At 44.9% G+C, this 13,709-nt stretch overlaps 1 protein-coding gene across 2 annotated transcripts; it reads right to left on the reverse strand.

Annotated features, from left to right (window-relative positions):
• Positions 1-2,387: 2,387 nt before the first annotated feature.
• Positions 2,388-12,471, reverse strand: LOC137786605 (polycomb protein suz12-B-like). Of its 2 annotated transcripts, XR_011077586.1 has the most exons (17): positions 11,779-12,471; positions 10,692-10,738; positions 10,514-10,578; positions 9,839-9,907; positions 9,580-9,629; positions 9,354-9,439; positions 9,019-9,265; positions 8,559-8,661; positions 8,362-8,467; positions 7,646-7,820; positions 7,464-7,552; positions 6,611-6,754; positions 5,879-6,036; positions 5,220-5,412; positions 5,057-5,136; positions 3,556-4,476; positions 2,388-3,443 (listed from the first exon to the last, which is right to left on the reverse strand). XR_011077586.1 is itself a non-coding variant. In XM_068578596.1 (16 exons), the coding sequence occupies exons 1-16, from the start codon at positions 11,969-11,971 to the stop codon at positions 4,041-4,043; spliced, it is 2,241 nt and encodes a 746-aa protein (XP_068434697.1). In that variant the 5' UTR covers positions 11,972-12,471; the 3' UTR covers positions 2,388-4,040. The 2 variants fall into 2 exon arrangements, 1 of the variants encoding a protein (XP_068434697.1); XM_068578596.1 differs by having other exon boundaries at positions 2,388-4,476.
• Between the last annotated feature and the right edge of the window lie 1,238 nt (positions 12,472-13,709).

Consider the following 13,709-nt stretch of genomic DNA (forward strand, 5'->3'; position numbering starts at 1 on the left):
GATCGTAAAAAGAAAGAAAAGAAAAATGTCGAGCCCAATGAATTCATCTCCATCATACATGACAGACGAGATGAAGAAGCTCAAAAACATTCTTGGCACACAGGACACCGCCGCTAGAACGGAAGGAGGCGTACATCGCAGCATTTTGGAATCAGAACCCACGCTGGAAGAAAAGAAGGAAATGTTTGTGCAGATAGTCATTGAGAAGCTGTTTTTCAGGATTTTCAACAAAACCAAGGACCATAACCTCAAAGAACACAAGGACATCCTCCAGCGTCTCATCGAAAGGACGTGGGCCGAAGTCCACGGTGTCGACTTTCAGCCCTCGCAGAAAAACCTGGCGAAGTTCGACAAAATCATTTTCAAGGACCTGTGCAAACAGCTGGGCAGCGCGGATCAGGTGCTGCTGTCTTTGAAAAGGGAGGACGACGTGATCTTCTATTCCATCGTCTCAGTCTTCGACCGCTCCGTGGCGCCAAAAGTGACGATGCTGCAGCGCATCTGCAACCTCTTCACATCCGTGTGCCAGAGAAGACATCGGGTCGGTGTCGTGGAGGATCCAGCCGAGGTGGAAAAGGACCCGTCGGATGAGATGATTGAACCGCTCACGATCCCGGTCTTTGAGTTTGACCCCACGCTGGACGTACGCAAGAAAGCGTTCATGGAAGTCGTCATTGAGAAGCTGTTTACTAGGATTTCTACGAAAACACACTGCCTTAAGATGAAGGACGACAACGACATCCTCGTGCGTCTCATGGAAAGGACCTGGGCTGAAGTCCAGTGTCTCGACTTTAAGCTCTCGCAGAAAAACTTGCAAGACTTCGACAAGATCGCTTTCAAAGACCTGTGCAAACAGCTGGGCAGTGCGAATCGGGTGCTGATGTCTTTTAAAATGGAGGACGAGGCCATCGTGACGTCCATCGTCGACGCTTTCAACTGCCGCGCGACGCCCAAAAGGACAAACTTGTTCTCATCCAACTCCAAGTGAAGACACCGAGATAGTGTCATGTGATCGAGGCGTCGTTTTGTTTTTTTTTCTGGGCGATCCGTTTTTTTTATCCACATTTTCAAAGACCAAAAAAAAAAAGAAGAAAAAAGGCAATTCCATCGACTTGCGTGATGCAACAAACAAAGAAGAAACTCTCATGGTTTCAGTTTTTCTTTCCCGGGTGATCCGCTTTTCTTTCCAGACCTGTATGAAGCAGAAGAACTTTCCATCCTCTCATGTTTAACCGCTGCGTGACGCAACAAACAAAAGAGAAATCTTTCTAGATTTTTTCCCGGGTGATCCGGTTTTCTTTCCACATTTTCAGAGTCTGTATGAAGCAGAAGAACTTTCCATCCTCATGCGTGACGTAACAAAAAAGAAACTCTCATCTTTCTAGTTTTTTTTTCCCGGGTGATCCGGGTTTCCCCACAGTGATGAACTCTTTCTCCGGGTGATCCGGTTCCCAAACATGCAGAGCAATACACAAACTAAATAAAACTGAATTTACTCAACTTTATATTTGTATTTTAGAATGTTTCCTGATGTTTGTAACGTGAAAACTCTTAAATCCTAAATGAAATAAAGCTTTCAGATAAATGATTTACCTTTTTAATTTAAAACCTAAGACCAATATTCAGACTTGTGTTCTGTGAATTATATATATATATGAACTATAAGTACTGCATGTACCTCTGAGATGTAGTACACTATAAGTACTGCATGTACCTCTGAGATGTAGTACACTATAAGTACTGCATGTCCCTCTGAGATGTAGTACACTATAAGTACTGCATGTACCTCTGAGATGTAGTACACTATAAGTACTGCATGTCCCTCTGAGATGTAGTACACTATAAGTAATGTATGTACCTCTGAGATGTAGTACACTATAAGTACTGCATGTACCTCTGAGATGTAGTACACTATAAGTACTGTATGTACCTCTGAGATGTAGTACACTATAAGTACTGCATGTACCTCTGAGATGTAGTACACTATAAGTACTGCATGTACCTCTGAGATGTAGTACACTATAAGTACTGCATGTACCTCTATGATGGAGTACACTATAAGTACTGCATGTACCTCTAAAAGGTACATACGGTAAAATTACTGTATGTACCTCAGATGTAGTGCAGTAAAAGTACTGTATGTACCTCTAACATGTAGTACAGTAAAGTACTGCATGTACACCTTGGATGTACTACAGTCCAAGTACTGAATGTAGTACACTATAAGTACTGCATGTACGTCTGAGATGTAGTGACACACATGGCCACTGGAGGGAGACAGACTACTTCCTGCTTCTGGTTTATAAATATAATAAACTTTTTCGTCAGTAAGTTTCTCTGATGGAACAAAAAGACACGTTTGAGTTTAATTGTACAAAATTGTTCATTTAATAGAAAAACCACTCAGACTCAACTTAAGAGTTCACGACGTCACGCTGGTTGTTCTTTTGTTTTTTACATCGTCGTAGAAGAAAACATGGCTCCTTTCATCTTGTGCAAAATGCTGCTGGTCTCATGTGAATGAACAAAAACAAAAAAAGTACAATTTTATCTCCAGAAAGTTCTCAGAACGACCAAACAAGACTTCATCCCTTTGTTTTTTTTTAGAGGAGAAAACAAAAAAAGGAATATTTCTGCGTCGGCGACTTGACGAGCAGCAAACCGAACAATAAGCATCCGGACGTTTGTGCTTTCCCGTCTCACCGACATCTGGACATGATTTCAAGGCAGTGATTTTTATTTGTATTTCACCCCAAAAAAAGAAAAGAAAATGTTCACAGGAGACAAGAAAACAAATCTGCAGCAACACTGTGACCCCTTTGGTGTGAAAACAAAAATAACTACAAAAAAAACCTCCCGTGTGGCGTTCAGGGCTCCAGAAGAATCGTAGGCAAAAGCTAATTCATTACAGTTTTACAGAGTCGTATGTACAAAAAGAGGAAAAATAGAAATTCATGTTTTGTCAGTTACTGCTCTTTGTGTTTGACAGACAGGCCCCAAAAAAATGTAAAGAAAAAGAAGCATTTCCTCCCGTTAAGGAAACTGGAACCAGCACCTGGATTAAAAAGAAGTGAGACGATTAATCCGTGATTAACAACGCAACAAAATAAGTGTGTTTGTGTGTGTGTGTGTGTGTGTGTTTGTGTGTGTGTGTGAGAGGGTCACACACTAAAATAACGAAAATAAAAAACCTGGTTTTGAGTTGTGGATTATAAAAAGTAGTTTGCTGGCAGTGAGAAAACATTATTATTATTATTTTTTTATGATTTAGCACCAGAAGAAACATCCGATCCAGGACTTTGATCAAGTCTGCGCTCCTCAATATCAGAGACATCTGGACACGGATCAGAGACGTGGAGACCGGATCAGAGACCGGACGAGACAACCAGAGAACCAGGAAGAATCCTTGACACTTAAATAGACCCGGAGACCCGATCGGACACCTGGAGATCCGGTCGGACACCTAGAAACCCGATCGGACACCCGATCGGGTGTCAGATCGGATACCTAGATACCTGGAGACCCGATCGGATACCTGGAGACCCGATCGGATACCTGGAGACCCGATCGGACACCTGGAGACCCGGTCGGACACCTGGAGATCCGGTCGGACACCTAGAAACCCGATCGGATACCTGGAGACACAAGGGTCCTCTGAGGCGAACCAGAAACCACACCAGAACACCCGGACCGGAGACCTGATGGGACGCTTTAGACCCGTAACCGTGAAAACACCCTCAAGTCACACAGGAACAACAACAAAAACAACCTTTGGTGGAGCCGAGTGCTGCAGGAACTGATTGGTTCTTCACACCGAGGACGACAACAACAAAAAAAAGAAGGAATAGTTAAGTTGGAAAGAGGAAGAATCCGAAGAGTCCGAACTTAATCCAGATTTGAATAAAAAGGACTGGATGGAGTCGGTCGGGTCTGTAATGGACTCTGGGATGAAAGGATGAGCTTCATCTGGTTTCTTGACTCCCTGCGTGAACCCGTGTGTCTGTTGCCTTTTGTTTGTTTGTTCTGTTTTTTCTTCTTCTTCAGTTTGCAACCGAATCAGAAGCGGAGAGTTTCCTTTTTCTGCTCGTCCGTTCGGTCACGGCTTCCTCCTCCTCCTCCTCCTCTTCCTCCTTCAGGCCCCCGTTCTCCACACAGACGCCACCCGTCGCGTCGTGACAGGCCGGAGACTCGAGGTCCGGATCCAGCTCCGGCTGGGACTCCACGGCCGTCTCCCAGTCCTCCTCCTCTTCATCCTCCTCCTCTTCCTCCTCCTTGTCCATGTGGGCGCCCTGGCTCTGCAGGAGGCGCAGGCGGGCCATGGCCTGGTCGATGGTCTGCGTGGTGACCAGGTTGAAGTCGTGCATGCTGATCAGGTGCAGCAGGAAGTTGCGGCAGAGGTCGTTCCTGACGATGTGGACGCCGTGGCGGTCGGCGAACAGCAGGCAGGACTCGTTCATCTGGTTGTCTGCTATGAACCTGCAGGAGGGGGGGGGGGGGGAGTTATCAATGAGACTCTATTGAGAGAGAGCTGCAGGTGTCAGTCAGGGAACCAGGAAGTGAGTCAGCATCTCCACACTTCCTGGTTTTTGTTTAGATGTCTAAAATAAAGTCTGTTTTAACACAGCGTTCAGTTCTCCAGGTCAGTGAACGCACCTTAAAAAGGGTCTAAAGGAGACGACTGAGCGTCCTAGTTAGGACGCTCAGTCGTCTCCTTTAGCTCAGTGGTGGAGACGTGAAGTCATGTGACCTGGTGAAGCTCCTCTAGAGACTAACATGAAGTCATGTGACCTGGTGAAGCTCCTCTAGAGACTAACATGAGGTCATGTGACCTGGTGGAGTTCCTCTACAACATGAAGTCATGTGACCTGGTGGAGTTCCTTTATAGGCTAACAGGAAGTCATGTGACCTGGTGGAGTTCCTCTATAACATGAAGTCATGTGACCTGGTGGAGTTCCTCTATAACATGAAGTCATGTGACCTGGTGGAGTTCCTCTATAACATGAAGTCATGTGACCTGGTGGAGTTCCTCTACAGGCTAACAGGAAGTCGTACACACCCGTGCTTCATGACGTGGAGGTTCCACAGCTTCATGATTTCCTTCTCGCCCTCGTTGACGTCGGTGAAGTCTTCGATTTGCTGCAGAGAGACAGAACACACCGTCAGGGTTTCAGGGCGTAAACTGAAGCGACACGAGGCTCCGCCTCCGGCCGTGAACTGACCATGGCGGTCTTCTCCTTGAGCCAGTCGGGGTCCCGCTCGTCCTCGCTGTCCACCTCCATCTCCTGCGGACGCAGCGGCACGCAGCTGTCGCTGTGGAAGTACAGGCGGTTGTGTCCGCTGATGACGGGCTGCTCCTGGTCGCCGTCCTCCGGCTCCAGGAACTCGGACAAACTCGGCTTCGTCCTCTGAGGTCTGGAGGTTTCAAAACGTAGAAGAAAAGTATAAATATAAATATATAAAGTATTCTTGAGAGGTAGTAAGGTGGGTAGAAAGGATGTCAGAGTTCAGTGAAGAAACGTACAAAACCCCACCAGACTCCATTCACAAAAACAGTGATTTAAGCTGTCACAACACAGGAGCTGGTGGCTCACTGCTGCCTCCATGTGTTGGTTAGTTAGTGCTGTTGTGTCACTTTGGTGAATCTGAACTAACCCGTTAAAACACCAAAAGTCACACAAGAACACAAAACACACCAACACATGGAGGCGGCAGCAGGCCGACAGCTCCTGTGCTCCGAGAGGTTAAATCACCGTTTTTGTGAATGGAGTCTGGCGTATCGAAGACGGCTCGATCCGTACGCCGACTGCAAAGAAGTACTTCTTAAAAACACGAAAACAATCTCTTTAAAAATGGCACAAAGTCTCTGAAAAAGCAGCACCTGCAGACCACCACGTGGGTGACGGCCGTCCTCTTGACCGGCCCGTTGCGGCTGAAGGCGAAGCCCGGCTGGCTGTGGATGTCCTGCGGGTTCCCCGCGTACGAGCCGTCGTAGCACTCGTTGATGGAGACCTCGATCTTCGCTCCTTTGGTGTGCGGCTGCAGAGACGGAGACGCAAAACAGCTTTTAAAAAAATCACTTATTACGACCTTTATTGCTTGAAAAGTGGCGTTTAAATCAAGAGTTTCATCATCAGTATTAGACATTAGTGACATGTGTGACTATTAGTGGACATTGAGGTAAGAAAACTTATAAAGAGATACTTTACATTTTTTTCCTGTAGTTTTACTTTGATTAATGAGGAATGTTAATGTTTTATTGACTTTAACTTTAAATTATCAGGATATTTAGATGTTTTACTGACTTTTACTTCAATAATTTGATGTTTTATGGACTTTTACTTTAAATTATCAGGACAATTAGATGTTTTATTGATTTTTACTTTAAATTAATCAGGATAATTTGATGTTTTATTGACTTTTACTTTAATTTATCAGGATATTTAGATGTTTTAATGACTTTTACCTCCATAATTAAATGTTTTCTGGACTTTTACTTTTATTTATCAGGGTATTTAGATGTTTTAATGACTTTTACTTCCACATTTTGATGTTTTTTGGACTTTTCCTTTCATTCATCAGGACATTTTGATGTCCTCTGGCCGCGTCTCACCACGTAGTTGAAGACGAAGCGCGAGTGCGACAGCTTGAGGTGCTTGATGAGGCTGTACAGCTTCCTGCAGTTGAGCGTGCACCAGGGACAGTGCAGGTCGTCTCTGGCCTCCGTCTGCTGCCGCGTGTTGCTGTTGTACTGGAACTGGACAGAAAGAGAGACGTGAGCGACGCACACACGCACACACGCACACGCACACACACACGACTTGTTCTGAGAGGTACAAGCGCCGCTTTTATCAATGGAGTCTGGATCAGGGCGGTAAAACTATTTTATTTCCCTCATCTCAGTTCAAAATTTAGCTTTAATTAGCACTAATAGCTGTTTTCATATATATTCAGCAATTTTAATATATATTCAGCTATTCTTTTATTTTCACATATTCGGCTATATTCCACTACGTTCAGCTATTTTCATATACATTTATCATACATATATTAATCTATTTTTATACATATTCAGCTATTCTGTTATTTTCAAATACATTCAGCTATTTTAACCTATACTCCACTATTTTAGCTATTTCTTTCAAATATTTCAACTCTAAGCTTCAGCTTTTTGCATTCCAACACATTTTCAGCAGGAAATGCTTTTTCTCGTTTCATTTCACTTTAGTTTCATTTTAATTATGTCGTGTTTTGAATCCCACAGTTACTGCAGGTCTCCCAGTGTAGCTTTGAACAGTTATTGGAGAGGTTGTTTCTAGAGAAAACTGCACACGGACACCTTCGCAGCGGAGAGGAACACCGTGAATGTTCGGTTCGACCCCGACGACGTTCAGCATCCGGCACGACGTCTAAACCCGATCTTTTTGAACTCGATGTGGCGGTGAGGCTCAAGTGGGGGAACTGACCTGGTAGAAGATGCGCAGCTTCTGCCGGGGCTCGGCGGAGACGAGCTCCCTCCTGGTGTGCACGTCGGCGTTTATGGATTCTTTAACGGCTGCGAGCGCAGGAGGAGAAAGTCAAGTCACGTGAGGAACCCTCCCTGTTGGTGGTTGGTTTTATATTTTGTGTTTTGGTTTCTCGGGCTCACCCAAAGTGTGCGCGGGCCTCAGGGTGCTGGGCCGCGGGTCCTGGTTGGTCTCGGAGTTGCGGGTGGCCAGCGGCTTGGCCACGGGCGCCGTGGAGCGGTCGGAGGAGTCGCTGGTCCAGCGCAGCGTGAACTGCAGGGTGGGACCCTGAGAGAAGCTCTCGAAGGGGGGCAGGCGCTGCACATGGAGACGGAGACCATTATTATTATTATTAATATTAGGATGAACACAAACAGCACGCAGGGATCATACACATTCTGACCAATGGATTTTCGTGACTTTTAACCAAATTTCATGACTTTAAACTAAATGTCCATGATCAAACATTGTGTGAAATGTGTGTGAACAGTAAAAAGTGATAAAATGTAGTATTTAAACTAACAATGAGGATTCAAAGCATCCAGTAAACCTTAAATGACACAAATGAATGAGAGACAATAGTTTGATTAAAAGAATAAACATTTATATAGATGCCTGTATGTATGCTGCTGATATTTTGAGCCTCTTTCTTTTAAAAGCAGATTCATTATTTATAACTAAATTAACGTTATGAACACATGAATATAACATATTTACAGGACTTACTTTTTTTCAAGGATTTTCCAGGCATGCAAATACCCATTTCCATAACCATGACTGTTCCAGGTTTTCCATGAGACCCTCAAGAACCCTGATCACCTGATACTAATACTTCTTCTTCTACATCGTGAACACACACCTTCCCGTCCAGGATGGTCTCCCACGTGGCTCTCTTCTTGGTGACTGGACACTCCTCCATCTCCTGCATCGACACCTCGTACTCCCCATCCAGAAGCTGCAGACGTCTGCACACACACACACACACACACACACACACGTGTCACTCCTCGAGATCAGAACAAAGGCGTCTCTCCGTCGGTGGTTTGTGCGCCTCACCTGTTTTTGTCAAAGACCGTCATCTGAGCCACAAACGTGGTTTCTCCCTCCTCCCTGAGACTGGAGCTCCTCCTCTTCCTGTTCACCACTTCCTCTGTGAACTCTTGAGAGGCACAACACGACACGTGTGACCCACCTTCACATTTACACAGCGGCCACAAAGAGACGACCAACAATCAAGAAAACGTGGTTCAATCGCTTTAATTTAACGCCGTGCTCACAGTATGTTATGAGTTAGTTATTTAGTTATTCACCGAGTTTAAAGGGGACTCCTCTGGTTGTATAGAAGTCTCTATAAATGACTCAATCTCTAGCTTCAAGTCTTCTTCTATACAGCATGATGGTCATTTAGTACATTATGGTCCGATAGAGTCAAACAGACCATAAAGCAGGGGACGCTTTAGGGGCGGGGCTACAAGGTGATTGACAGGGCGACACCAAAAAGAACGAAGAGACGGACCTCTGCTGTGGTGGTTCTCCCCGTTGGCCAGGCCGTTGATCTGGGCGCGCGGGCAGCCGGGCCTGGACACCCTGAAGAGCAGCGAGTAGGACTTGACCATGTGAGAGTTGCTGGGCTCGAACTCGCTGCTGGGAACCAGCAGGGAGGGGAAGCAGCCCGGCTTGGCCGGGACTGAGGACCCGGTGTCCGGGTTCAGAGGAACCTGCTTCTTCCCCGTCGGGACCTGCTTCACGGGACAGCTCACGTCCTGCACACGAGAGGGAGGGGGGAGGGATTAAGATTATGATGCAGATGGGAACACACACACACACACACACACATACAGGAACACACACCTTCCTCTTCTTGTGACAGACTTTGACCAGCAGCACCTCCAGAGACACAGAGACCTGCTCGTTCTCACTGTCCTGAGACGGCTTCCCTGAGGACACACACACAGTTTTTAATTCATCCGTAAGGCTCAACATCTCTTTAAATGTGTGTCGCCTCTTCCTCTCCTCCTCCACTAGAGGACGACACTTTCCTAAAAAAAGAGTAAACAACAAGAGGACTCGTACTCACCAGCTTTGTGAAAGAAGCCCGTGAAGGTGAGCTGCAGGTTCGAGGCCAAGCTGCGACACACACACACACACACACACACACACACACACACACACACACTTTTCACTAAAACTACTCAGAAACGTGTTAACAGCTAAGTAACAAGTAAAAACCAGTAATTAATACATATATAAACGCATACTGTACATATATATGTATATATTTGTATATTCTGGGTTGTTAAAGCGTCAGCAGTCCAACGCTTGTTGTTGTTGTTTACCTGTGAGTCTCCTGTTCGCCTCGCATCTTTTCCACTTTGAACAACAGATTGTCAACCTTGGAGCTTTTCCTGTAGTGCAGACACACACACAACAAGTCAACAACAACAACAACAACAACACTGAGCTTCAGTCACAGCAACAGATCCCTGTATTCAGGGTTACATGACATTAAACCACGTTCCCACGAGCAAACACGACTTTCTTTTAACTCTACAACAGTAAAGTTAGGTTGAGACGACAAAGCTGCTCTTGTCGGTCGTGTGATGGACGTCAGCTGTGAGGCCGGCGGGCTGCAGACCGTAACGCTGTGGCTTTTATTACTCGCTGCTGTCGGGCAGCGCGGCCACCTGGATCAGATCTGTGGGCCGGTGCCTCGCGTGGTTCCCGCTTCCGTCCCAACTGCGACCCGAGCGTCCGTCTAATGAGCCGGAGTAACTAGAACCATCTGGAGGCTTCAGCAGGACGCCGAGGACCACAACATGGGCTCGACTAACCAAAACCCACCGAACACGTCTGTGTTTCACTGTTGGGTCTGGACACACCTTGTAACGGCGGCCATCTTTAGTCCCCAGCCGGCCTGCAGGCGGTTATCTCTCTCTCTTGAGGTAAGGAGCGTAACGCTTCAGGTTCAACACACCAGAAAGAAAAACACAAAGCGCAGGATTGTGCGTTACCTTTTGACGTTATTCCTTGAGTTTCTGTGGGACATGTAGGTGAGCGTCCTGTGCAAGAATATCGGCTGATGGAAGGAGAAAAGAACAGACAGAGCGTTAGAGTTCTTCCTCGACGCTGCAGAGAAGTCTCCTCCGGTGTCAGGCGCTCAGCGATTGGTCGAGGAAAGGCGACACTCACCGCGATCAGGTTCCTGGTGCGGAGGAACCGGTAGATCTGGGTTGGTTCTGCAAATAAAACACAGCTTCACCGTCAGCAAATGTCTGTGATGTTCAGCCTTTTTTTAACGGGAGAATTTTAGATGTTAAAAAGCAGGATGGGCTCAGGGCTCTTGGTCCTGACATAACTACTCATTCAATGAATGAAAATTGTGTTTAAAACTACTTTAAAGAGCCTTTGAACGAGTTAAAGAAACACACATTTGAGCGGAAAATCAGACAAAACAACATTTGGAGTCCAGTAGCTTTGTTTTCATCTGACTTTTTAAACTATACACCATATGAACTGCTCGTGTGCTGATGAACCACAACACATGAAGTACATGTACTCAAGTACTACATTTCAGTACACATTTATGCTACTTCTACTTTATACTTCATGTGACTTTCTTCTTCTACATCTCAGAGGTACATATAGTACTTTTTACTGTACTACATCTTGGAGGTAAATATGGTACTTTTTAATGTACTATATATCAGAGGTAAATATTGTACTTTTTATTGTACTACATCTGTATTGTACTTTTTACTGTATTACATCTCAGAGGTTCATGTAGTACTTTACTGTACTACATCTCAGAGGTACATGTAGTAATTTACTGTACTACATCTCAGAGGTACATGCAGTACTTTACTGTACTACATCTCAGAGGTACATGCAGTACTTTACTGTACTACATCTCAGAGGTACATGCAGTACTTTACTGTACTACATCTCAGAGGTACATGCAGTACTATTGGCTCCTCTACATAGTTAATGACAGTATTATTCCTGTAACTCTAATAAATCACACCGTAAAACAGTAATGATGTAGAAACTAATATATAATAATAAAAACACCAAAAGGCAACATTTGACTGACCAACCAAAGCTTGAAGTATATTAATACTTCCATACATGCTATATACCTTTACTTGAGTAAGGTTTTGAGTGCCTGCCTGTTACTTGTAGGAGTATTTCGAGTGTGGTTGAAGTACTTTTACTGCAGTAAAGCATCCGGTATTAAACTTCCTGAGTCTGAAACAACACGGGGACGACTGAAACTCACTCTCGAAGGCCTGCAGGAACAACTCGTGGTCGGCTTGAATGAGTTGCATGTTGGGCTTCTTGGCTGCAGCCATGGCAGAGGAGGAAGAGGAGGAGGAGGAGGAGGACTGGTAAAACCCGTTGGCTTTACCTCCAGAACCAAAACCCGCCGCCGGCTGGCTTCCCCCCGAGGAACCCTGCTTCTGTGGAGCCATTTTGCAAAAAACAAAACGACCAAAGTAACTGTCCAAAAAAAAAAAAACTCAGGTTCCTTTGTCAAAACAAAAGAGCGGTGTTTGCTGAAAAAATAAGCCGACTCTCCATTTTAAAAGCGAATTATTTAAGTTTAAGTCTTTTCCTAAGTGACATGAGTGAAGCTCCACACTTTGCAACCCAGTGTGACCGTGAATCTGCCGGTTAAACGGCAACAGAGGTCGGCGAACAGGCTTCAAATGCGCGAAACGAGAAAATCTGCCTCCTGCGAGCTGACGCGGCTAACTTCCGTAGCCAAGTAGCAGCTAACCCCCAAGCTAACTGGATAGCATTGTCCGGCGCGCGCTCGGCTTCACTGGTCGATAATTCGCAGGCCGCTGCCGAGCGGTGAGCGATCAAACGCAGCGGCGACGCACGTTTTCAGCCAGTTCGATGCCATAATTTCACCCAAAGAAATCGCGTTATTTCTCGCCTAGCGCCTGTTGGCGAGTTGGGTCGGCGGTACGGGAGAGCAAGTACTAAACAAGCCGAGCGGCTATCCGGTCCGGTATTTTCAAAATAAATTCTAGTTCAAATAAAAAATATGAAATACGTGATTTATTTCGTTTGTGTTTAAAACAGATGCATATATCGATATCAAAAAATACATACCAATGGAAATACTACTATATTAAACATGTGTTATCCAAACAAAGTAATCTTGATCGAGCATTTTATTTTATTTTGAAGATACATTCTACACGAGTTCCGGCTATTTTACCCCTAACTTTGCCAGCTTGTGAAATATACGTTGGAGGTTCTAATGCGTTGAAAGATCCCGCCTTCCAACAGCCCCAGCCAATCACACCGCTTGTTTGTGAAATCCTGGGCGCTCATTGGTTGGAATATTGGCCAGTCTCGGCAGAGTCACGTTTGCCGCCCGCAGCATGGCGAGCCAGGTCTAAATAAGGGCAGACGCTCAGTTAAAAATACACACGTGTATCTTTATGACTCAAGTAAAGTCATCAAGCTGGTAAAAAATGAACAATAATGTTTCAAGTTACACCCGGTTTAATGTGAATAAATATGACTGTTATCTGGCTTTTCAATTTCTTTGAAAATAATGTATTAATTTTGAGAAATCCACCAGTTAAACTGAGGCATCTAAAGCCAGTGATGGATTGAGTCTAATAGTGTTCAGAATCATGACATATTCGTGCTTTGTCCAGCACTAAATGAATGTGTGTATCATCCAATGACACGTTTCACTCCATCATGTTTGTTTCTGCTCTAATTTTCTATCAGAGATTATATTGCTTAAATATGAAAGCATAACAAATTTAAATGTTCCAGTTGAGACACACAGGAACACAGACATAGACACACACACACACAGACAGACGAACACACACACACACACAGGTTGTATTTCAGTTAGGTTTTATTCTTCACACACGTTCCCTCCAACAGAACCACAGAGGTTCTCCAGAGCGACAGAACTGCAGACAGGAAGCAGGACGTACAGGAGGAGCTCAGTGAGCGGCTTCTGGGTTCAATCATTAGAACATTAATTAAAAACAATACGACACAAGAAACAAATTAAACACACAAACAATAAGCCCAGATAAGCTCCGCCCCCTCACCCTGGAACATAAACAAACTCAACAAAACCACCAAATCATGAATTCATTTCCCAGTGTTTAAACCTCCTCACACCAGGATAACAATAATAATAATGATTAATAATAATAATTAGAATAT

Source organism: Clinocottus analis, unplaced genomic scaffold, assembly GCF_023055335.1.
Source record: "Clinocottus analis isolate CAN_PGR_092001 unplaced genomic scaffold, fCliAna1.0.p SCAF_16, whole genome shotgun sequence".
Lineage (NCBI taxonomy): Eukaryota > Metazoa > Chordata > Actinopteri > Perciformes > Cottidae > Clinocottus > Clinocottus analis.